This window comes from Lissotriton helveticus, chromosome 4_1 (assembly GCF_964261635.1).
Source record: "Lissotriton helveticus chromosome 4_1, aLisHel1.1, whole genome shotgun sequence".
NCBI lineage: Eukaryota > Metazoa > Chordata > Amphibia > Caudata > Salamandridae > Lissotriton > Lissotriton helveticus.
The window spans coordinates 19,582,556-19,609,680 of NC_136063.1; the positions used below are offsets into that span (position 1 = coordinate 19,582,556).

General features: G+C 41.1%; 1 protein-coding gene across 1 annotated transcript in view; it reads left to right on the top strand.

The window, feature by feature from the left end:
- Positions 1 to 25,794, top strand: part of LOC144826910 (phospholipase A2 inhibitor and Ly6/PLAUR domain-containing protein-like) — a 135,629-nt gene extending 109,835 nt beyond the window's left edge. Inside the window, exons 4-5 of the mRNA XM_078685369.1 lie at positions 18,656 to 18,805; positions 25,330 to 25,794. Coding sequence (XP_078541495.1) covers positions 18,656 to 18,805; positions 25,330 to 25,454 — 275 coding nt within the window. The 3' untranslated portion in view covers positions 25,455 to 25,794. The remainder of the gene's footprint in view (positions 1 to 18,655; positions 18,806 to 25,329) is intronic.
- Positions 25,795 to 27,125: the final 1,331 nt, after the last annotated feature.

Consider the following 27,125-nt stretch of genomic DNA (forward strand, 5'->3'; position numbering starts at 1 on the left):
ATAACTGATCTAAATCCTAGCTGGTGCAGGAGAGATGAGGAATCCAAAGGAAACAGACTTGGAGTGCTTTAGTGCCACAGAGGAATTCTAAGATGGCCGCCTCGAGGAAAGACGCAGTGGCGGTCTAGTCATTTACCACACACCTGTGGGGAATCTCTGGTGAGGCGCGCGCTTCCTAACGAGTGTGCACTTCACCTAAGACGTTCCCGAGTTCTTACCCATTTTCAATTGCTCCATAGATATTCCTGAAGGGAAAGCACAAATATTTCTGAACGAGTTAAAGAAGGTTCACGGTTAAACTTACCATAATTATTGTGCCCGCAACTAGAATTTAGCTTCCGAGTTGGAAGAAGCACGAACATTGCACAGCGGTTGATTTTCCCATTGCGGCTCCTTCCGGGCAGACGAACTCAGTCATGTTCGGCACCTGAAGAGCAGAGAGAACAAGAAACCATACAAGAAAGCTAAGTGATACGTTATAGTTGACAAAAGTATATTCTTGGAAAATAATCGTATGACAAGTTACTGAGTGACTAAACTTACCTGACATTATAGACAATATTGAATGTACTCAGTCGATGTATTTTCCCTAACCCAAAACAAGAAACTATAAAATCCGTGTTAAGCAAGGTCTTAAGGGAAAAGAACACATTGAGTAAGGAATACCATTAAGACTCTTCAATTAAGAAGGAACATTAGTGAAAAACGCAAGATATTCAAGGATTGACAGAATAGATAACAAGCAACTGCATAAAGAAAGGTTGGTAGAAGAACCCAAGGAAATTAATAATATAAAAATTAGACAATAACCTGAGAGGCCTAGGTTAATGAATGTTATGTAATTATAGGTTATCAGCAGTGAGAAAAATAAAGAACCGCAAGCTAAAAGGTTGCAGATAAACACTATAGGAGAGGCTAGTTCGAAAGACCTAGGGGTAGGTAATTAGTAGCGTTAGACTAAATATAGATAAGGAATAGAGATAGAGTAGGGTAGGTTATTAAATAATTGTTCTTTGTTAGATTCCATTATGTATCCATGTCAAGGGATTGTCTGTGAATAAAACAAGACAGCCAGAGAGAAGGTACCAAGGAGGAAATCCAGAGGTCGCTAGCCAGTCTATTCTTCTTTATTATTTTTTCCCATCCCCCTTCTCCCGTGTTTTTTTTTAGAGATTAGATTAAAAAGTTTGGTCTCTGTAGGATCCTGGAGAGGGAGTTGGGAACTAGCGTCATCTGTTCCTGTGTAAGTGTCCGGTAAGAGTTTCTGGGCTTACTGTTCCTGACAGTACCAGTGTTCTATACCTGTTGTTGTGAGTATTTTTGACTTATATAAGGAATTACTACTTTCTTATTATGTTAAAAGGTGAGTACTGGATAGGTCTTTAAGAGTTTATTTGTGTGAAAACACATGAAGTATTCAAAAAGTAGTGTGATAATGATATCTAAATATACACAGATACACAGTGTTATTCTGGACAATCAATAATATCTCTTGCATTTTACTAAAACACATTTACTATTTTGGAATAGGTAAGGTGAATAGACATAATATACATTTTTAGTACTGTATTTTCCTATAACAGCCTGAGTCTTTTCCTATAGTCATAAGGACTGACTGGTTTCAAAATTTAAGAAAACCTAAAAACAGGATATTGTTATAAGTAATTATAGTTATATAACTTTGTAAAGGAATAAAACTCTACTAATGGTATTTGTATAATATTTTTGTAGGCCAAAATAGGTGAAAACGCTAGTTTTGTAATATATATTACGAAAACTGATAAAATGAACTATTTATATTTTTATACAAGGAGCAACAACATTAAGGAAACATTATGGAAAGAGAACAGACTCATACTGAGGAGATTTTGGATATTACCTTGAGTGTAATTAAATAACTAATCGTATCTGTCACAGGCAATGAGAGTGAAGAAGGGGAAATTAGTCATGCAGATATGAGCTATGATTTCGAAGAAGAAAGCTTTGATGCAGATTTTCTGGAAGCAATAAATTATGTTGAAATTTTTGAACAAATTAATTCCGAAATTGCTAATGAGGGAATTGATATGTATGAAATACCTGATGAACGTGTTTTAGAAGGTCTGTTAAGTTATGAGATGTTAGAAGAATACATTTGTTGTTTAAAAATATTAAAGGTTTGAGCACTATCTCTACTAATGTATTCATTGTACTAAAAGTGAAGCACCTATAGAATTATTTATACATTCATTACATTTTTGAATTGATTTAAAATATGTAAAGTGGTTCTGAGGGTATGGATTGCTTAAAATCCCTATGGAGTATACATGCAGTCTTCTATGCACCTGCAAACTTGTGTTTTATACCTTCAATTCCCCAGTCTGTATCCTTAGACTTCCACCAAAAACTCTGACACTGCTGTTTTAGTATTATAGTGAGCCAGTCAGCAGTATGCTCTTTTCCATTGTACCATGGTAAAACTGAAGCTGTAATAAATTTAGTGAGGAACTTTCTTTGCAGAACTGTAATGATCCACTCACTATCTAGATACTCATGGATTAAAACAGGCCTTAGTCCATAGATTGTTTCAAACCCCTATAGACTGTGCATGCACTGTACTATGCACCAGCAAACTTAGCTTTTATACCTTCAATTCCTCAATGTGTATCCTTACACTTCCAGCAAACACGATCATACTACTGTTTCAGTATTGTAGTGAACCATATAGTAGTATATGTTTATCTATACATTGTTGTAAAAGTAAAGCTGTTATGCATTCAGCCACACACTGCTTGCAGAACTGTAAAAATGCAGTCAGTACCTAAGTACTCTTGGTGCAAAGTGGGCCATCGGCCATGGACTGCTTGAATCTCCTATAGACTATGCATGCACTGTTCTATGCACCTGCAAATTTACCTTTTCTATGTTCAATTCCCCAGTCTTTAACCTTACACTTGCACAGAACACTCTGTCATTCCAGTTATAGTTTTGTAGTGACTCATTAATCAGTGTATAGTAATCCATTCATTACATTCAAACAGTAATCAGCAGATGTACAATAAGTGGTAAATCCCCAGAGATATGGCAGTTATTGTGCACTGTCACATCACCACCATGGATGCACTGTATTTACAATGTGGTGTATTATGGGGCAAACATGGTACAGATATGTGATGTATTTGTGTTGTGAAGGTGGCACATTGCTTGACTTGCGTTGGAAACATAATGCAGCTCCAGTAATGCTCTTGGTGCCTTATGCTTACAATGCTGTGTCAATCCTTATACCTGTTTCAAGCAAATGTAGGGTTTTGATGCAACATAAGCATAAAAGTGACTGAATGAAATCTTATACCTGTGCCTAAGAAAACTAACGCGGGAGCATTCAAAGCGGCGCGCCTGACCTTAAAATGGCGGCCGCTTGAGACATCGAACCCTGCCCACACAGAAGGAAGTAAACAAACTGAAAACAAGAAACTGAAAAAGGACAAAAGAACAAAGAAACACCAAAGAATCACTGAGACATCGAACCTTGCCCACACAGAAGGAAGTAAACAATCAATAAAACAAGAAATTGAAAAAGGACTAAGAAACACCAAACAACACAGAGAAAGTAACCTGCAGTGTCACCAGAAACTACAACATACAAGGCTCAAGAAATTTATTGGAAGTGGAAGTATCATCACTGACACATTGAATTAACTAAAGTTAACTTAAGCCAATTATATTGTCATATTGAAATAACGAATTGGAAATGAAAGTATCATCACTGACATAGTGAAAACACTAAAGTTAATTATATTGACATATCGAAATAACCATAGTCAATATTCAGTCTGGAGTGAGTCACAACAGTGAACTACTCAACCCTAAATAGTCAAAGGGCTGCTGGAGACCCACAACGTGAAGGAGAAGCGGAAATGGAGGGCAGATACCATGGGTCGCCCGGATCTCATGCAAAACATATAGAATATCCTTCCACTCTATCAAAAAATGCAGCCAAAAAATTCAAACATGCAACTCTGAGAAAAAACCCGGACACGTTGTTCGTGGACCCATACTTTGATAGAGTTAAAGGTATCATGATGAATGACCTAATATTCCACACAGACAAAACAGCTAAATGGCGTAATATCATTACAAAAAGACTGTTCATAAAAACGGTAAAAAATATACCACATGGCACGAAAATAACGACCTCAATAACTCAAAGAGGTAATACAGAAGTATGCGTTACTATATACAAAACGGGAATAGTGCTTATACAAGGAACTAACAAAGAACTTGAGAAATTTGAGATAACTTTCCAAGCCTTAAAGGAATCCATAGTAGGACCAAATCGCCAGCAAAATACAGTGAGACCAAGTCACCAACAAAACGTGACCCCTCCTGAGACCACACCTGACAACAACTACCCAGTCTTTAGAGATGTCAATTTAACTGACAATCAAACATCTAACTCCGGAGATCTACCTGGAATTGTGATGACAATACCGGAGAATGAAAATGAAAAGATAACGGTAGATAATATCATTGGAAACGAAGAGAAGAACCTGACAGTCCTAGAAGGACCGCTGATACCATCACACGTGGCCACTCCAACGGCAGAGGACAACTCAGATCAGAGCGAGCCCCCCTATGATGAGAACTACGAAAGGAACATAGTAGAGAATATATACCTTCCCCTACACCCTTCGAATACGAGACTAGAGGCCCACGGATCCTCACCCACAAAAACACCCCCCAAACTTAACAATAAAGAAAATAATGATGTCACCCTTAATAGAATCCGGAATCACAACCAAATTAAGGATACAACGATAAATTATGGGACATTGAGAACAGACCGATCACGGAGGAGAGCTAAATACAGAACGCAAACTGCCAGATCAATCTCACTTAAGAAGCTACCCCGAACACAGAAAGAAATGAAGGAGCTTAGAAAACTAATAAGCAACATGGCACAAGACTCAATAAAAGTCTCACAGACAATTGAGAAAATCTGGGAGATGACGATAAACACGAACTCCAAGATCACACACATCCAGAATATAATACTTCGACCCAACCGACCAAACAGGACCAACCCCATTCCAAACGAAGAAGCTCATGCCCTACTTCGATCTTACGAACAACAGGCCTCGAAAAAGGGAGAGATTATCGAAGTTGTACCTATTGACCCTAATAGAACGGCCTCAACAAAGGATAGGAAAGCAATCCTCCACAACTTACAACCCATCCAGATAAATTCAACCGAAGCTGAAAACGGAAACAACTTCAACTCACTGAAAACACTGAAGTGCCTACTACTCAACTGTCGATCGGCTAATAAACATGCATCCGACATAGCCGCCCTAATACTCAACAAAGAAATCGACCTGGCCATCCTCACGGAAACATGGCTCAATGAATCATCCTCCCCAACCATGGATCTTCTAGTACCACCACAATATAACATTGTCAGGTTAGACAGACCAAGGAAAGTGGGAGGAGGTATAGCGTGCATTCACCGCTCAGAGATAAAGGTTAACCAATTCCAATCAGACCCTATAGAATCATGTGAATACCTTGGCCTTAATATAAGATCACCAAATAATCAAAACTACAACCTACATGCATTCTACCACCCACCTGGAGATAATGCAAAGTTCACAGAGCATCTCATGGAGATCATAACTGCTAATTCTAACCCAGACGCCAACAACATATTCCTAGGTGACTTTAACCTCCACTGGGACGATGGCAATGACAAAATGGTTAAATCGATCAAAGACTTCCTCAATGAGATAAACCTCACTCAAATATGCACCCAGCCCACTCACTCACAAGGAGCGACTTTAGATTGGATAATTTCTAGAAACAAAGAAATTCTAATTACCGCTATAGACCCATGTGACTGGTCCGATCATCACGCTATAACTTTCATGATACCTACAATGAAAAAGGGCAGGAACATGCAACCGCGCAGGGTCAAAAAACTGATACGAGATACTAAAGAAGCTAATATTGAAATGTTGGTTGAAAGATGTGAGAAAGACCTCAAGCCTCCTAACAACTGGCAGAGTGTGAATGAGCTGACTGACCACTACATAACCTCAATCGGTAATATTGTCAATGACACCTTGCCTCAAAAACTGAAAAGAGTCTCGGAAAAACCCAGAAATCCTTGGTTTAATGAGGCTCTGAACGAGGACAGGCGAAAATTGAGAATGGCTGAAAGGAAATGGAGACAATATCCCGCCTCCCCCGAACTGAAGGACCTCAGAAAAACGAGGAAACAATATAACTTAAAGATAACCAACGCCAAAAAAGAATTTATAAGGGCTGAACTGGACAATGCCACAAACAGACCCCGAAAACTCTTCGAGATCCTAAAACAACAGTCAAACAAACTAACTAAAACCGCCCAAGAGAACCCAGAAAATCCCATAAGCTGTGAGAAATTCTCCTCATTTTTCACGGACAAATCTAAATTGCTAGAAGCTGAGCTCACAAAATCAGCGGCTAACATCACGACCCTTCCCCCTTCAAAAAAGGAGACGAATGCGCCATCGATGGATTTTTTCACAAAAAATAAGGCAAGCTGGGACACATTTGAACTATACAACCAGGAAATGATCGCCAAAACGCTAGCGAAACTTAAACCTAACAACCACTACCAAGACCCGCTACCCGCAAAATGTGTAAGAGAAATCAGTCACACTCTAGTTCCAATCTGGACGGAGATAATAAATGCCTCACTAATACAAGGGACCCTTCCTGACTGCCTAAAAACGGGGCAGGTAGCTCCCATTATCAAAAAACCGACAGCTGATGCAACAGACCCGAACAACTATCGACCAGTGACCAACATCCCTCTACTGGCCAAACTTCTTGAGAAATGCGTACAAGGCCAACTGAGTCAACATATCGCTAAGTTCTCACTACTAGACGACTGCCAATCAGGTTTCAGAACAGGACACAGCACGGAAACTGCGATATTACATATTGTTGACGACGCTTTACAAGCCCTTGACCAAAATCATGCGTGCCTACTGATTCTACTGGACCTGTCATCGGCATTCGACACGGTAAATCATGCGATTCTGATGACCAGACTACAAGACAGGATGGGTTTATCTGGTAACGTACTGAAGTGGTTTAACTCCTTCCTGCAGAACAGGACTCAGCTATTCATGGTCAACGAAGCAACCTCTTCTCCTTGCCCTAACACAATAGGGGTCCCTCAAGGCTCAACGCTATCCCCAGATCTATTCAACTTGTATGTAGAACCTCTCACAGAGATTCTTCGGATCTCACAGATATCTTACCACATGTACGCAGACGACACCCAAATATACATGAAGATTGCCTGCAGTGAAGACATTGATCTTATGAATGAAACTCTAAAGAGAGCATTGCAGTGGCTTACAGCCAATCACCTGAAACTGAATGCCAATAAAACTGAATTCCTGTTAATCTCACCGACAAGGAGTTACACAGAGGCAAAGGAATGGGCGAAATTGGTGACTGCGCTGAACTGCACCCCGACCCTAGTTAATTCAGCCAAATCATTAGGAATTACACTAGACAAGAGCCTAGACATGAAAGAACACATCAACTTGTTGGCCAAGGGCGCCCGCTTCCATTTAAACTATCTAAGGAAACTGAAGCCCTTTATCTCTGAAGCAGACCTAAAACTTGCCATCCAATCGTTAGTCATCTCGAGGATCGAATATGGCTGTACCACATTAGCTGGCCTACCGAAAACATCCACTGCACCACTAAAAGCCTGTCTCAACGCAGCGGCAAGACTCATCACAGGAACTAGGAAATTCGATCACATATCTCCTCACCTGAAGGCCCTAAACTGGTTACCTTATGATGCTAGAATTAAAATGAAGATGGCCTGCATCACACATAAAGCGGTCCACTACAACATGCCGAGATATCTCGCCAAGAAAATCAAGATATCGGGAGGCAACAGAACAACAAGAAGCTCTAAAGAGCTGCTATTGCGGCCGGCCTTCTTCCAGAAAAAAAAGACCTATGACCGAGCTTTTTCAGGAGCGGCCCCCAGAGTCTGGAATTCACTCCCTCCTTACATCAGGAGGATTCAAAATATCGCAGCTTTTAAAAGGGAACTGAAAAGCCACATGATGAGTAAATACCCTATATAGAGATGCCCACAGACTTGTGATACGAACATTTCTGCCAAAAAGGACTGGAGTCACCACGAACTCTTGGAAGACCAATAAGACAAACGACTGATGCCACTCAAGCACGAACTCTTGAAAGACCAATAAGACAAACGACTGATGCCACTCAAGCATCGGCTTTACAATCTATTGCTACCTCACTACTAGGTGATATCTATTTTATACCGTTCACCTGAAGATATCACCCATACCTGAACCTGTTAATATTTATGTTCGATGCATCCAACTATACCCATACTACTTTTATGGCTAATTACGCCGATACTGACTTGTTAATAATATACAATACTACCTCATAGAACTTGACTGCATGACTGTGACACTACCTAAACATAGGCACACCCTAATACTAACTACTTAGGCGTTAGGAATATATCTTACCTTTATCACCGTAGACAGGACATTACCTCCCACACCTGATTTGTTTATGCTGCTATAATTGCTATTAGAATGTCAACTGTTTAATTCCTCTATGTCTTTAGGTAATCCCCTTTCTAACCTCCCTTGATAGCATACTGCCGCTACCTCTATATATGTTTTGCTGTTATAAATGTTACTACTATGTCAATCTGTTTTCCATATGTTAAGCGCTCTGATACCCACGGGTCATGTCCGCGCTATATAAAACACTATAAATAAATAAATAAAATAAATTATAGATTTCACTTAGTCACATTTAAGAGGCGTTCCGGCACCAGAACACCTCCACCCCCCCTCTGCGCAGGAAAGCCTCCTTCTGGCGCAGGGCTTTACAATGTGAGGCACCTTCCATTTTCATGTCATTGTGAATTCCACACACTATGGCACATCTTTTGCACCACCACTGCATCACGAAAATGACGCAACAGATGTGTAAAAGAGGCACACAGGCGTTGTAAATCAGTTCCTAACACATACAAATTCACCCAGGTAGTTTAACTTGCAGTGAAAGCTGAAGCATAGACTTGTAACATATGTATATCGATATGCTACATTCAAGTGCTTCGGAAGTACTACACTGTACTATAAATACCTTATAGATTTATGCTGTAGCACTTCCTTATAGTTCTGCAGTTTCACATTCACCATACAATAGTAATGTATTCATTCATTCATTCATTTATGAACTACACATTCATTCTGACAAACTTTTAAAGACTAACATTGAAATATAGTTCTTTCTTTGAGTAGTGTAGATAGTTCTAAAAATAACTGTTTTTTTGTGCTTTTAGTTTTCTATTTTTTTTAAAACTAATATAATAGAACAGCAACCCAAAAAGTGTCCAACAGGAACAAAATAGAATGTGAAAAAAAGTAATGACGATGACAGCGATGCTCATGCTTCCTGCTTTTTATGAGGTCGATGGACTGTTCCCTGTAACATAAAAGTTTGTCACAATAAACACAGAGGATTTTAACTTCACTTTAATCATGTTCGATCTGTGGTTGTGGACTGCTTTCCACAGGTGGTGCACTTGATGTACTTGCTACAGAAGCAGGTGTGTCCTCTAGCGACCTCCGTGTTGCAGCTCTTGCAAAATTGTTGGGGGTGCAAGTTCTTCACGTGCCTCACCATACTTGCAGTGCCAAATAAATATTTTTTTGCAGGATTGGAAAGTTTAGTTTGTCAAATTGTACAGGTCACAAGAGGTGCATTGACCTTTTTTCCCCTTCCATAAATTCTCCATCAGAGAAGTGGCTGAAAGATGAGTCCATAGGTGTTGTCATTGTTTTAATTTGACAGGCTTCAGAAAAGAGATACTTCCTTTTAGAAAGTCAACGTAGAATGATTTAAATAGGAGGGGTCTGAGAGTTGGAATAGGAAGTGTAATGAAGCAATCTAATCTCTTCTTTTTAAGTCAGATGGCTCTGCGTACGCTTATGGTGCGTTTACGGTGCTCTTACGATGCGAGTGTGAATGACGTACTTCCGCGATTTGCGTAATTGTTTTTAAAAGTAATATACGCTTATTATAAGTTGTTTCATGATTATCCCAGATAATGTCATCAGTGATGTCATGAGTGATGTCACTGACCATGTCATGAGTGATGTAATATGTGACATCATCAACAGTGCATTGCGGGTGCGCGAGTTATAGTTAGCTGAACCAACTATAACGGGGGAATTTCAATGGTTTTGTATGAGGGAAATGTCCAGCTAACTATAACATGTGTGAAACCTATGGTTTTGTTAGTGAATTTCTAAGGTTTTTTAAATGCTAATTCCTAACTATAACGTATGTGAAACCTCTGGTTTTTTCAGTGAAAATATATATATTTGAGATATCATCAGTGATGTCACTGACCATGTCAAGAATGATGTGATATGTGATGTCATCAGCAGAGCATTGCGGGGGCGCGAGTTATATTTAGCTGAACTAACTACAACAGTGGAATTTCTCTGGTTTTGTACAAGTGAAATATCCCTGAGACCTATGATTTTTTGTGAATTTCTAAGGTTTTTAATGCTAATTTCTAAATATAACATGCCCGAAACCTATGTCATTTTTTGGGAATTTAAAAGGTTTTTACATGCTAATTTCGAACTATAACATAGCAGTCGCGTTGACAGAGTGGTGGAGAAATGTGAGCGTGGCCTTCAAACACCTTTTATCAATCAAACTGTGTGGGATTTAGCGGACGTAGCAGGGGGAATAGTAAGCCCCCAACATCAACCATGGGGGCCAACTACCCCTTTTATTACCAACAGTAAGTCCGACACAGTAGGATTGCTATCTTGTTATTTCAGGCACGCCCCCTCTCTGCAGCCCTCTGCAGTTAATGTCAGTGCATCTACTACTTCCAGTAGTGCAGACTAAGTTGAGTGTTTACGATAGTAGCCAGATAGGCTGGGGTGTAATATCATGGCTTTCTCAAGGAAGTCTGTGAGCTGTCTGTTAAAAAGTCTTTCTTTGATTTTGCCAAGGATGGCTAGTACTGATATAGGACAAAGATTGGAACGTGCGGAAGGGTCTATGTTCTGTTTTTTTAAGTGGTTTCCATTCATCAACACGGAGGCAAGTCAGGTTCAAAGAGGATTTATTCAATTACACAGTCGTGGAGAACTAACAAGGTTGCTCCACAAGACTCAGCAGTTAGGATAATCTAATGCAGGAAACATTTTAAATGACTAGGGAAAAACCACCTAGCAACCAAAGGATTCGAATGCACAAGACAAGTACAAGACACTCTCATTCATTTTATCAACATTTCTATCCTAGAGTTCCTTTAGAGAAGACATTGATGTTTTGATGCTCTTGGCAATTTTTAGGGTTTCGTCAAGTGTGGGATCAATTAGAGTCAAAAGTGTCTGTCTAATACTCTTGTCTTTACATTGACAGACAAATTGATCTCTTATGAGTTGATCGGTAAAGTTCTCAAATTTACAGACTGCTACTAGACGTCTAAGAGAAGAAACGTAGGTGTCAACATCTTCATCTTCACCTTGTTTTCTTTTAAAAAATGTATGCCTTAGAACAATAAGGCTAGGCTGTTTATCAAACCATTTTTTTAAGCTTGAAAACAATTTGGAGGAACTCTTCTAAGCCTTCACTTTCTTCAGGAGTGAGGTCAGGTGGGTGTTTGAAAATTGATCTACCCTCAAAACCTAACAAATAAAGTAACACACATATTTTTTTATCAGCTGCATTTATTGTTGCTCCAATAGCTCTTAAATATATCTCAAAGGCATCAAACCACTGTTCCCAAAAGACAGAAGGTTTGCCAGGGGAATCCAAAAATGAGGGAGGAGGATTCACAGCCTGCATGGTGCACATATGTCCAAAATAGACTGTATAGTAATTAGACAAAATCTAGAAAAGGGGAGTGATCAGAAAAGTATAGAGCATGGTTTGATTTCCTTGAAGTAAGTTTGAAAATGTGTGTGCATCAGCGAGTGAAGCACAGCATGAGAATAATCTGGAGAAAAACAAAAAGAGGTGTGTGCATCACCGGGTAATGAACACAATAGTAAAAAAGAAACTAGCAAAAAAAAATGCTTTTGATGTTATTAGTGACAAACGCGTTGACAATTTCAAAAGGTGTGTGCATCACAGTGTGAAGCACAGAAGAAAATGAATCTTTTGTTTATTAATGATGAACACATTGAAAATAACATAAGGTGCGTGCATCACTGTGTGAAGTACAACTGAACTTGAAGCTCTGCCGTTTTTACCCAACTATGAATGAAATTCCTCTGTGTGTGGAACGCAAGCTGCGTGCTGCCAAAAGCAGTGAAACGCAAGCGTTGAACAGTTAAGATGGCATTTAAAGTAAATGGCTTGCGTTGCTAATAGCAGTGAAACACAAGCGTTGAGCAGTTAAAACAGCATATTTACGTAGATGACCGCTGTACATAATAACAACACTGCTGCAACATGATTGACAAATTAAGTTTCTCTACTACCCACCACGTATCACTTTCTTGAAACGCATCACTGAAATGCTGGCAAAACAAGGAGAAGCAACGACAATGGATGAGGGCCTCCGTCAGGATTCCGATTTGGCTAGGCAGTGCCGTGAGTGGGCGTTGGGCAAATAATATAGAAATGATGACATACATTCCAAAATTAAATGTGCATAGAACAAACGAAATTAAGAGCTGCTGAGCCTAATGTGCTTAACGTGTCTGGGGTGCAAGCAAAAATAGAAAAGTCAAAGCAGTGTGCACACGCCCTACCAGATGACTTGAATCACAGCACAGGAGAAACTATGCAGCTAGGCAGATCTGAGGACTGTCTTCAGGGCATAGTGAAGATTCTTTTTTCAGATTGAGTGTCTCTAGTAGTGTCTCTGGTAGATGAGATTTGAATGCATAGATATTCCTTCAAGAATTATTGCATGCAGGATTCTTGATGATGTGACTTTGTAATTCATGAATCGTCGCCAATGATTTTGTAGTAACCAACCTGGAGGCAAGGCAGGTTAAAACAGGATTTATTCAATTCCACGGTCGTGGGGCAGTAGCAAGGTTGCTCCACCAGGCTTAGCAGTTAGGATAATCTAATGCAGGAAGCATTCTAAGTGACTAGGCAGCAACCACCTAGCAACCAAAGGATTCTTATGTACAAGACAAGTATACAATATACTACACTGTAGTTAGCGATGAATTTATTATGTTGTTAATTACTGGACTAACAATGTCTACCACCTTGTGAAGAACCACAGGGGGGCATGTGTCAAAGGGGGATCCGGATTACAAGCATTGATGGCTTGACATGACTGATCCAGTGAGATTTTCTCCAAGGCCAGGAAGGATAGTCCTATGAAGGTAGGATCAGGGTTTACATCTATCGGCTGTGTCTGTGAAGCGTTACATTCTTTTTGGATATTAAGAATGTTTACAAAGATCTGGTAACATAACATCTGTGATGGAGGAATGTCGTTAACTAACATTTTTGGGTTGATAAATGATTTTACCACTGAGAAAATCATTTTCTGATGATTTTGAGCATTTAAGATCTTGTTTGAGAAATACTCTTTTTTCTCTAGCTTAATTTGAGGATATATTTTTTCTGCTTCATCTGAAGAGGTTCAGTTCATTTGTACTGTATGGTCTTCTCCATCTCCGTTCCAGTTATTTGCACTGGAGGTGGAGTTCTGCCAGTATAGGCGTATACCAGTGTGCTGAAATTGTTTTTTGTTGGTTTACGTGTAGCTTGCTCTATAGGGGCTTTTGATCACTAATCACTCTTATCCGTATGTTAAAGCATTGGGTGTCATCTAAGGTGTTACCTGATACAGTGGGTAGAGTAGCGTTTGCCAAATGAGGCATTGCTGGTTTACCTAGCATCTTAGCCCATTTACAGCCTGGTAATAGGCATGGTCTGTGATTAGAGGGGTAGTTTAAATGTGCAAGGTTAATGTTGGATGGAATTAGCATATAGTGTTACCAGACATGGGTCACTAGGGTGCAGACTGTTAGAGAAGTGGGTGGGTAGGGACTGAGACCAATTGGTGAAATCCAAAACTTTCTAATGTTTAAATGAGGTTATTTACACCAGGATTGCTGCAGCATTCTAAATGGAGATTAACATTGTCTAGAAGCGTAAAATTTGAATATCGGATCATAAGGTGGCCTCACGCATCACCTCAAATTTCCAGGAATTCGAAACTGAGGCCAGGGGGTCGGTCTATAAGGACTCCTACTAAAGAGAAGGAGCCATTAATTTTGAAACACAAACCCAGCATCTGGTCCTTCCAGGGTGGAGAAGTGAAAGTTTATACATTGCAAAGACTCACGATGAATAATGACCAGCTCCCATTGTTTCATTTCTGTCTACTGTACAGATGGTATAATTGGGATGTTAAGCGATATTAGGGTTGCACCATTCAATTTTTTCAATTTTTATTTATTTATGATTTTGGAACTCACATGAGATCCACATAAAAGAATAACATAGAAGGAAAAATACTATTTACATACAAGTACGAGAATAAGAAAAAAGAGCAATTTCATGACCACTAATATATGTCTAGAAAACATTTAAAAAAGTTAAAAATTTTGTAGCAAAACATTTCATTAGGCGGATTATAAATGGCATCCATTAAAGAGCTAGATGATAAAATACTTAATTTTAAACAAATAGGTCTCAACCACTTTCACCTATGTAACATAAGGGCCGGACATATAAAAAGAACATGGACAATATCCTGGAACGATTTATTACATTGAGTGCACGTTGCAGAGGAACCATACCATCTGAATAATAAATTGTTCAAAGGAAGATGGTCTTGCCTCAAAAGGAACCAGAAGCGCCTTATTCCATGAGGAAGATTCCAAGAAACATAAGGTCGCATGTTTTTAAATAAATAAGAGTCTGTACCCGGAGAGACGCCTTTCTTCAAAATAAGGGTATCCCTATCCATCCCAAAACTCAAATTCCATGTAGCCAGTTTTAGGGAGGACTTCAGCTGATGTGCAAATAGCGTAAAAAGAGTTGATTCCTCCAGTTGTAATAGAGCTACAGCCCTTCTAAAATTCTTTACGATTAAAGAATGCTCCTTTAGGGATCCCAATAGTTCTTTTTGTATGAGGTAACGTAAAGTATCCAGTTTTCCCTTGGCCAGACAAGAGATCCATCGTACTATCCCAGCTAGGCCCTGGACCCAGCTACTACGGATACCAAATTCTAACCTAAGGGAGGCCACAGTACAAGCAGTGTTAACCATGGTGAAATAACGTAAGAGTCTGCCCTCTATTGTATGTAAAAAAAAACATTGCCCCAGGTCAAGCAATTCAATACTAATAAAGTAGAGAGGCCGGGATTTTAGCACCGAAGGCCTCTAACAAATAGGCAAAATGTCTTTCGCCTGTGGCATTATAGAGGGCACATAGACCCTTACCTTGTGCCATTGCCTAACGGATGTTATTATCTATATGGGCCTTAACACTCAAGTTGGCAGAGACTATTTTCCCTAGGAAGACATACGTTTTTACAACTTCTAACTCATGACCACCTACCAACCACTTAAAATGTCCATATATCTGTTTTTTCTTTCCAGTCATACACATAACTTTGCTTTTTGAGACATTTATCTTTAAATGGTGAATCTCTGCATATTTGTGGAGTGCCTGCAGACGCTTATTTAAACCTTTCGGAGTCAGGTCAAATATTATTATATCGTCTGCATACAACAAACAAATAATAGGTTTATCCCCCAAGACAGGGGCAATACCTTCACTCAAGGATAATGACTGGGGAAGGTCAGATATATAAAGGGAGAAAAGTAAGGAAGCCAATAAGCACCCTTGTTTTAGTCCGTTGGCCGAGGAAATGGCTTGGGATAAGCCTCTTTCCTCACCCTGAAGAACTCTGCACCAGGTGTCAGAATGAAGATCCTGGACTAAGTCCAACAATAAAGATGGCATGCCAAGATCCGATAGTTTCCTCCACAGCAAAGGACGATCAACTTTGTCAAAAGCTGTGGAGAAATCTATAAAAGCTGTATAGACTCTCCCACCTCGAACCCCGATGTATTTGTCAGATATTACAAGAAGGGCCGTTAGGTTAATCATAGTACCATGCCCTTTGTGAAAGCCCGTCTGCTCAAAAGGTAGTACTTTACTTTTGTCCACCCAATCCTGTATTAACTTCAGGAGAAACGTTGCAAAAACTTTTCCAATTGCGTCCAAAAGTGAAATTTGGCGATAATTTTGTGGGGCCATTCGGTCTCCCTTCTTAAAAAGGGGAACCAATATACTCCCTTTCCAAGAATGGAGAATAGATCTATTCAAAAAACAAAATTTGAAAATCGGATGAAGGATTTTGCTCCACATTTCGCCGTTTTGCTTTAAGACCGAAATAGGAATTTCATCTGGTCCCATTGCCCCGTAGGATCGCAATTTCCTGATAGCAAATTCAATGTCTTTTTCAGAGGGAGGACCTAGGGCAGAGCTATCCATATTACACCATTCCTTAAGCCATGCTCCAGTAATGAATAAAAAATAACGTTGTAAGTCAGTGATCATCTCATTGATGTCTTGGACATGTTTTCAAAGAGAGCAAGCGGGTATCAAAGGGCTAGTCTAAAAAATTATCAGTTCAGTTCTACATGTAAGACACGTAAGTGTGCCTTTGATTTTATGGGGCATACAATTACAGTTACATTTCCCAGCTGTGTTAAGCGGTTTGAGAAGGTCAGATGGCATAAATATACCTGGTGGAGATTGGGCAGCTTGGCTGGTGCTGGTTGTTTATCTTGCATGAACGGGTGCAGACGGTCTTGCCTTTGGCATGCTTTTGGCACACCTGGGGTGCACCCTCTACACGCGTCGCTGCACATCCTCAGTGGCAGACCCATTAAATACTGGTGTCTGGCAACCACAAGAGTGCTGCAGCACAAATATGACAGCTCAGAGTGAACCTTCCTCCTCCTGGAAGGGGAGGAAAAAAATGCAAAGTGCAAGATGAAATGAAGGAAGCGTCTGCAACATGTGAAGTCTGTGTGATGTTCTGGCAATAACAAGCTCAGATTCAAACTCCAAGTAAGCAGTACTTCTTCATAGTCATTTACCTCCAACAATGTTAACATTTTAAAAGTTTGTTTTCAAAGAACTAAGTCAATATTTAAAACCAAGAAACATGCAGCAGAATTTAGAGCCAGCATCACGCTAAGGCATGCAGCCTAATCTTAGCCTCTTCCGCTAAGGGTACCCTTGAAACCCAAGAGTACAGGGCGCTCTTGAGCATGCCTGGTATGCAGGTGTATTGTTGCCTCAAGTCTCCCAGACATTGAGAATCCTGGGTCTCATTTACAAAGATTTGGCATAGGACAACAGCTCATGTCATTCTGCTGTGCTGCTCTATGCCAATTCGAAAGGGAAAGAATGTACCAAATTTACACAATATGGCACATTTCTTTCCTTTCAGCTAGCACCCACGCACAATTAGTTATCAAGTGCCAACACAGGCACCCTTGCACCATGGTACAAGCGTGTCTGTGTTGATGGCACAATTGTTTTTATGCTGGGAGATGCACCTTCAAGCACAAAAACAATCACGAGAGGCATTTTACTCATTCTAAGTGAGCTGCAGAAGGCTGCACACATTGAAAGAGGAATAAATGAGGAGAAATGTAAGCATTCCTCCTAATTACATCTACTCTGGAGAGGAATTTTTTTGTGCGGCTCCAGGTTTATGTGATTTTGTAAATCTGGAGCAGTGTCAAATTCCATGGGTAGTGAGTGGCAACACCCACAGCAACACCCATGGGAGGCCTCCTTGATGTAAAGTAAGGCGTGGCTTCTCTTTTCTCTATATCTATGAGGCCATGCAAAGCCACTCCTCATAGATATGATTGAGAGGCCTGTGCCACCAGAGAGTCATGCAGAGCCAGGCCTCATAGATATGATTGAGAGGCCTGTGCCACCAGAGAGTCATGCAGAGCCAGGCCTCATAGATATGATTGAGAGGCCTGTGCAACCAGAGAGTCATGCAGAGCCAGGCCTCATAGATATGATTGAGAGCCCTGTGCCACCAGAGAGTCATGCAGAGCCAGGCCTCATAGATATGATTGAGAGGCCTGTGCCACCAGAGAGTCATGCAGAGCCAGGCCTCATAGATATGATTGAGAGGCCTGTGCCACCAGAGAGTCAAGCAGAGACACGCCTCATAGATATGATTGAGAGGCCTGTGCCACCAGAGAGTCATGCAGAGCCAGGCCTCATAGATATGATTGAGAGGCCTGTGCCACCAGAGAGTCATGAAAAGATACGCTGCGATGGTGCCGGACTCTTGTAAATGAGTGACACAATGCACAGGTCTAGTGAGTGACCAAAACGCACACTATTCTACAGCAGTCAATGGAAAAGAATTTCTATTCCTGCCAAAACTTACGTAAATACATTCTGTGCATCATGAGTTGAAGATAACATTTCTTTTATTTTCATACAAAGTGCAGTGTTTAATGCTACTGTTGTTAGGGTGGGAGACGTTGGCCATGACTTAGCACCACATGTCTGAACACATTAAGTTTCTCAATTTCTGTTCTATGTTATTTCAGTGTCAGCTGTGAATGATACCCCCAATGGCTATAAATGTGATGAGTGTTTTTCCGACCAGTCCTCGGACTCCTGCACACCGACTGGAGAAGTTCAGTGCACTGGAGAGCAGAACACTTGCAACAGCTTCTCCCGAAAAGCAGTCATACCTGGTGAGATAAACTGATTTTTCTAAGTATTGTTGGCACTGTACCAATCTTCTTGGTTTCTGGTCTCTTCTTTCAAACTAAATGATGTTCACGCTATTTGATTTACATTTTTCCTTTGAATCCACCTGAATATCTTCAGTGTGCTCGGATCCATCAAATTCAAAGTAGAAAGCATGTCCCATTCTCCAAATATACCCTGATGATGTGGTATTTGTATAACAAAAACCTAGACAAGAAAGCAATGGCATTCTGTCCAGGGTTGGAGGCAAACTAACTCTAGACTAAGATTTAGAATGAGCAGAGAGTTTGCGAAATGGACTCAAGGAGATCTACAATTGGATTTCATTGCCCTTACAGTGTGCATGGTGTTGCAAGGGCAAAGGAATCCTTAAGTCAGATTCACCAAGTAACACAAGGATACCTTGCATGATTCTGCATTGCTTGGTAAATCTGGAGTGATGTGAGGGGGAGACAAGTCACTGGCTTGCTCTACTCTGCCTATGGAGGCGTTCCTTGTGTGGAGCATGAATGTTTCAATGCATCCAGCCATGGATTGTGTTCCATACCTAAATATAGACTATACACACCAAGAGGGGTAGAGAGGAACACAATACTAGACAAAGCATGCAGGGGCACAAATAAGGTTGGAAAAACTAGCATTTCTAAATATACTAATTCTGGTAAACCCGGGAATGCTTCGAATGTGTACAGCTTTCCGTTGGAGGCACAATATGAATAAATATCTTTATTTTCCCTCATTATTTCCTCTTTCCGCATGTGTTCCATCTGCAGCACACTTACAAAGAGATAACACCTCCAAAGGTGTCCCCTCTTGCACAAAAACAATCCTACCTCCATTGCAGGCACCTTTGTAGCATGAAGCAAGGGTGACTGCTCTGCGCAGCATCAAAGTTTGATTATGTTGACTCTTGGAACGTGAGTTTCTCAGTATCCAGATAGCTGCTGCTGCTGCCCTGTACTACAAGCAGGTTGTCAGGCTCATTTTCAGCCTGAAAAACACAATACACTCAGCTGCTAAAGCGTTTAAGGGATATGGTTTCCCCGTCCTTAAAATTAGACACACACCCCACAGCAGTCAGTTTTGCTCCTTCTACACATGTGTACTGCACATCTCAAGTTAAGTAAGACACCTGCTGTACGGTGAACGTTCAGTTCCGACTGCCAGAAGACCACCAATTATTACAGTATTATTGAGTAAAATCCAAAAAACACATCATGACATGGAGTGACAAAGCACAACAGCACTAGGTGTATCTATTGATAAATCAAGGCTTTGAAAACGTCTTAGGTATGACTGAACAGAGTCAGTCACAAGCGCAGCCTTGTGCACTCATTTCAAATCAGTCAATCAACCAATCAATCAATCGTTATTACGTTTACATGTGAAACCATAGACATATAATACTTACAGTTATTACATCCAAAAAATAAAATACATAAATTGTAAAAATAAAAATAAAAATAAAACATACAACCAATTCATAAGATGAAGAAACTGTTAGGAGAGGACATTTCCTAACTTGCACAACATTATTTATAAAACTCAGTACAAAGTAGAATATGGGCACAGTAGGAACTGATTGAGGACAAATAAGGGCAGGTCTGCTGTGGCTCAATTTTAGGACAATTTGTTTAAAAACTGTGTCTAAGGAATTCTGTAAAATGTATAGAGCAGGACAAAATGCAAAGTGCTTTGTAATGAGGTCCTTTCTCAAGGTAGGCTCCTTAAACAAGTGTCCTAATTTAGAGTGTGCCACCATAAAATATATAGTGTTCCACGTTAAATAGGAGAAAATAAAGTGTTAAACAAATCCAACTGAATGCCTCCTCCAGATAAAGTCATAGCTTGGTCAGAGGTCATTTTTCAGGTGTTTTGGGTGCACAGTAGTTGCGCAGTTGAAGGGGAGCCTGAACCCCAACATTATCTAGGGCAATGAGCGGGAGGTAGGCAGATGAGTTGGGTTTGCCACAGGGAGGTTGAGCCAATAATGATGCAGAATGAACAAAGCAAAGAAAAGAGTGGAAAGGATATGAGTAGTAAATGTATATCCAGGTGGTGTTATGTTTCTGTTTCTTGTGTGTTGACACCCCTCTTGGAGACAAAGGATGGCATGGAGTACTCATGATGGTCATACTCTTAAGAGATAAGTATGGTCAGTGTGCTACGAGTAGGGGAGAGAGAGGAGAAAATTATACAGTCTGTGCCATGGGGGCTTGGCACTCTAACGTCTGTTTGGGGGGCAGGGTAGTAGATGGTGAGAGAGTTGATCTACCATGGGGTATGACTCTAGGCCAATAGGACAGATGACAGATGAGAAACTGTCAATGTGTGATGATGTACAGAGGCCATTCAGAAAGATGGGGAAGGAGAGGAGGGCGCCCTGTCTAAGGGAGGGGAACTGGTACAAGCACATAGAAGTGAGCAAGTATAGCAACACTACCAGAACCGTGGCCACACATACTACCACAAACAGCAGCATCAGCATCAACATTAACATCAACATCATGGTCCACCGGTAGGTCTCAAGTTCACAAACCAATGTCCCTTTGGATCAGGAAACGTACTGTCTGCCATAACAGGTAGAACAGGCCATGCAGAGAGTATCATGCCAGAAAGGGGCAACAGTAGGAAGATGTGATGTAAAGCCATGTCATAGTTGAAGGGAAACAATGCATGTTTCTCATTATGCTACTCGTCATGATCTGCCATGGTCAGATACCCTCGAAGCATGTGAACACCAGTTGTCCCTCAAATCTGTCTGAGCTAGTTCTGCTACAGCTACATTCAGAAGAGCTCCTCTGTGATTAGTCAGGTAGAATGCTCTGGTGGGGTTGTAGCTCTCCTCCATGTGCAGCCCCATCCTCTTGTTGAGATAGGGGGTGGGGGTGCCCATGGCATACAGGGCCAGGCAGTCCAGGAAATGGGTCAGTTTGGTGGAGTCAAGGAAATCTCTGGAGCGGCGATCCAAAGTAATCCACATGGTGTTCAGTTCAAGAAAACCATATTTCATATCCCAATTTTAAGCTGCAGGGAAATGGCTAGAAACGCATTCCTTTTAGTGCTGGTCTCTGATGAAAAGTTCACTGTGATATGCATCCTGTTTAATAAAAAGGGTTTGGGCACAAGTAGAAAATAGGCTATCAGCAGAGGAAGTCTATTGAAGCACACAGTAGAGGAGTGAGTAGTATAAGACCACATTCTATGTGCATTCTAAAATTCCAGTTGGGGCTACAGGACCGGCCAGTGATGCATGGGATAATATCCAAGAGGAATGTGTTGGTGTCATTGCATTCTAGAATTCTGGTATTCTATAACAGCAGATGTTTAGGTTGGGCAGCAGTCTTCAAGGTCAACTTATATTTGGGGGATTGTTGGCTAGTTCCAGCACCTCCAGGTTCCCCAATCAGTCTTCTGTGTTGACTAGCCTCCGGTCCACTATGTCCACTCTGGCTTGAAAAAAGCTTATGCTGTCCTATATGGTCTTGACATCATCATACAATCAGTTATCTTCAGGCCTATGAAAGATAGCTGGAGGAGGTAACTTTAATGAGGATGGCATCTGTTTTGTTTTCAGTGATGGTGATGCAAAGTCTGATTTCTTAACCCCGACCCCACTACACCTTTGAACAGTAGCTGGTGAGAAGATTTTTATGAGAATATTGTGTTAGGACCTGGGTTCAGTAACATATGTAAGACAGGTGAGAGGAAGCAATCACTGTCCAGTCCAGGTGGGGTTACACAATTTCACTGCACAGCAGGTCACCACTGCATGAAAGTATGAATCGGCCAGGCCAAGACAAGTAGTGCAGTAGCATCAACAAATAAAGGTGTATCATCTCAGGTCATAATACTCCAGTGGGATGGCACATAAAAAAAGGGACATGATGTAGACGAACAAAGGACTGGGTTGAATTCCATCCATAGGCAGGGAATCCAGTCATTGGTGAGATTGTCCAAGGTCCAACAATCTCAGAGAGGCATTGGGGAAAACCTTTAGGGCTGATTCATCAGTGTGATGGCCCATAAAAAAGGAGCAGGAAGGACACTAACAATGCTATGGGTTGAATACCATACCGGGGCAGGGGATTCAGTCATTGGTGTGATTGTCCAAGGTACTGTAGTTGCTGGAAGGTGTGGGGCAAAACCTGTAGACTGGGGCTGAGTTAGTGTGTAGGGCCTTTTGAAGAGATGCCTAAGCAAATAGTAGGGGTATTGGCTTAACTTTATCAAGGCCCAGAGAAATCGTGGTTGCACCATCATTTTGATATTGAAACTAGTCCACTGTGATGATAAGAATTGTGTCCCTCAAAGGTGCCGCTTGCAGTGATTTGTATGGCTCACTTGTGGTAGACACTGATGAAGCCAAAGGGTCTAGTCCAGCAGCTCCAATCAGCTCCAATCAGCATGATGTGATGTAGTTGGGAGGCACAGGCATTAGCCACAGATGCCCAGCAGGCCCGGATGGGGAGAAGGGGCAGTAGTACCCTGTAGTGTTTTAAGGCCTCAGGGCCACTGTGGCTGAGGAAGTTGTTGGAGCATTTGATATGGTTCAAAGCATGCACAGATGTCTATGAGGCATGTTCCCACAGGGAGAGTGAGAAGGAATGGCTAGGTTTCGAAGGAGTGACCATGTTGTTCTCCGAGTCATGCAGAGCCACACAAAGTGTGGCAATCTATGACTGTAGAGCGACTCAGTCCCACTTAATCAATATAAATGCTGAGAAATGCTTTTCATATTATTTTTTGTTGTCCTGCCTGTTGGGGAAAGAGATGATAAGATAAAAAAGTGGATGGAACACTATAAGATTCTTTCTGTCTCTTCAATTCTAACTTCTCTGCTGTGAATAAATGTCCATCATACAGTACATCCCAAGGGAATACACCACACAAAATGAATACTTTTCAAAAAAAATGGGACGCTACTGTACATAGTATGTGGCAGGTGATCAGGATGGGGATAATACAGCTTTCCTAACACCAATGGTCCACGCCTGTGAGCATAGCAAGCTAAATACTCACCATGGCAGGTTCTGAATTTCACCACTGGACACAGACTCAACAGACAGCCATCAGCAATACCCAGAAAATAACCAATACCCACATAGTCTTTGTGTCTGTGTGTCTCAGCTACTTTAGAGGACACCTTCTCCCTGGTGATTCTACAAATGTAGGGCAGGCTGTGCAACTTCTCTAGGGTGCAAAGTCCAGTCAGTCTTCAACAAATTTCATATTGGAGCCACAGGGACAACAGGAGTGGGTTGTTCTTGCTGTACCCCAACAGAAAGAAAGATGGTTCATAGTTATTCTCACTTTGCAACACTGGCAGCCTAGAGGATAACAGTATGATGACCCACAAGGATGGATCTTTTTGTGAGCTCACACTAATGGGTTAATCACCAAGGCGACGTAGCATAAAAATATATAAAAATAAAAATGAAATAGTTTTATTTTCTGTGAGGAATGAGGTATAAATCATTACAACATGGTCAGAAAAACAAGTGAGCATTCTTGTATTTTGAAAATCAATTGAATAACGTGTCCAAGATTTAGTAAAAAAAAAGTAAACTAAGATTTCAAAAACAGTGATAAAAATTCAATGATTCGTCGATAATCTCCATAGAATAATGTGGGTGATTGATATTTTTTGTTGTCAATGTATAGTTGAAATTATTACTTACCATTCAGGCCGACCGTGTACTTGTTCCATGCAGTGTTCTTTATTCCCTCCTTAACGACAATTATAAACATTTGTGACTAGTCACAATTTATCCTGGTACCCACGAGCCTGGAACAACTACCAGTTTGTGTATAAGAGTGACCAATCTGATTTCGTAGGAACTTTGGGCCAGGATGGGAATGATTTATAAGCCTGGTTAAAGCACTATTCTACACTCACACTACACAAATTGCACATAGCACAGTGCAAAAACGCGTAGCGTAGCATAGTGCAGCGGTAATTGTTTGCTTGCTCGGGGTCCTCAACGTCAAGTTGGCGATGGCGGGCAAGCAAAATGACATCCCGGCGAGACTTTTTCATCATTCGCGATCAGCAACATCAAGTTACCGATCGCAAGCGTGGAAAATAAACCTCCCAGCGAGCTTCTCATCGCGGGGAGGTCAGGTTTCTCATTGCGAGTGGTCGTGTATGCTCACTACCGGTCGCGATGAGAAACTACCAGTCCACGTTTAGAAAGCGGACGATCGAGTAGAAATCTACAAGAGCGGCAGAAAACGACGGCTTAGACTGTGCAAAATGCAGTTTGCATTGATTACACAGTGCAGACGATTATCCCGCACTGTGCAATCAGTGCGAACAGCATTTTGCACAGTGCACTATGCAGTTCGGGTAGCTACGCGTAGCTCGCATAGTGTGAAGTGCACTTCGCGTAGCTACGCATAGTGCTACTTCACAAACTACGCCCAGGGTTATTTCTTCCGAGATAGAGAACATATTTATGTAGCAGCATTGCTAATGACTGAATATTGTCTGTTTGTTTTTTCATAGGTGACACTTTGAAATCGTATAGCTTGAAAGGATGTGCTACTCCAGATTACTGTGAAATATTCGACCAAATGGCGCCCCAAGTCTACGGTCATGAATTACTGTGTGAACCTGCCAAGAAGCTGTGAAGCCATTTTTCATACCTCTGATGCACTCCCACCCCGGCTTAGTAATAGTCAGTAGAAACATTCCCAAAGCTCTGCCAGTACCTGCCATGTTGAGGAAGAATGTAAGAATGAAGCAGAAGAACTCATGTCAGCCTCCCTGGGACACAGAATACAAGGAAGCAATGTGTGTAGCACTGTTTATGCTGCCATGTTGTTTATGTACCACCGGGATTTATATTCAGCCATATATAGCGCCTAGGCGCCTAAGAGGGAATACTCTCCATGGTGCCTTGAGAGATGCAGATTACATATCAACTCCCTGTGTTGCTGTGTGATATACAAAGAGTACAACACACTGCTGCATGCTCATACACTGGTTTATTTTTGAATTTCTGACTCTTTCAGTTTCATAACTTCATTTCCACCAGTAGGTGCAGCTTGATTATAAACAAATCTGTAGGAGAACCAGATAGAACAGGTTTACCCTCCCTGCTGTGACGCAGCTGGAGGTTTTGGATCAAGATATTGATTATCAGCAAATGGGGACTGTTCTTGAGTTCATCCTTCTTCTTCTCCACATTGAAGGGCATCAGTGACCACTCACAGGAGACTCCCAACTATTTAACCATCTTCTGTCAGTGACACCTTACTAGGTGCTCCCAGTCATTCGTGCTTTGTTTCTCTTTCTTAACCTTGGAGGTGATGACCTCTTCGAATATCAGATCATAGAAAATATCTACCACTGAGTTATGAGTTTATATCCCCGATTTGAATTCACTCTTTAATCCTGGAATTGATCTGCCTGGTGCTGTAGTTAAACCCATAGCATAATACGTACACATCTGCTTTGTTCTTTATATTGAATACATTAATAAACTTTAGTTGACACTGCTGCATTTACTGTGGGTCTGTTTTTATTATGGATACCTATTGGTTGAGATTTCATTAAGAATGCTGGTGTAAAAGGAGTAAAGGTAAATAGACACCTACAAAGAAGAGTTTATGTTAAAGACAGGATGGAATATCAATGCTATTAATGCTATGCCCATAATGGAATGAAGACCAGAGTCTTATATGAGACCACTGATGGAACCCTTATTGACATCGAACCATAACGGATGCCATAACTGCCATCAGTGTGAAGTCTAATGGAGGATGGGTTGCAACAAAGTGAAGTTCAAGACTGTCTCTCAAGAAAATGGTGGACTTTAGGTTTGCCATGAACCTGACTCCATGAAAGTCGAAGCAATCCTTAGAGCCTGCAACAAGTTATGTTATGTTATGTTAATGAATCTTGTATCGCACATGACTCACCCAGGGGCATCTCAGCGCTCACCAGAGGGAGTATACTATGGTCAGAAATTTTTTAGAACAGCCACGTTTTTAATTGTTTCCTAAAAGTCAGGTAGGTGGTAGATTTCCGCAGCATCACTGGGAGGGAGTTCCAATATTTTGTGTGCTACAAACGAGAATGCTCTACCGCCTTCGCGGGGGTAGCCGTATCCGGGGAATGATCAGAAATGAAATGAAATGAAATTAAAATATTTAATAGAGCGCACTGCGGCCAAGCGGCTTCCTGGCGCTGGGGACCTGGTCAGGGCTCACAGAGGGGATCTGGGGAACCTAAGAAGGAAAAGCCTGGGTGAAAAGAAAGGTTTTGAGGGCCTTTCGGAAATGGGTATAGATGGGGAT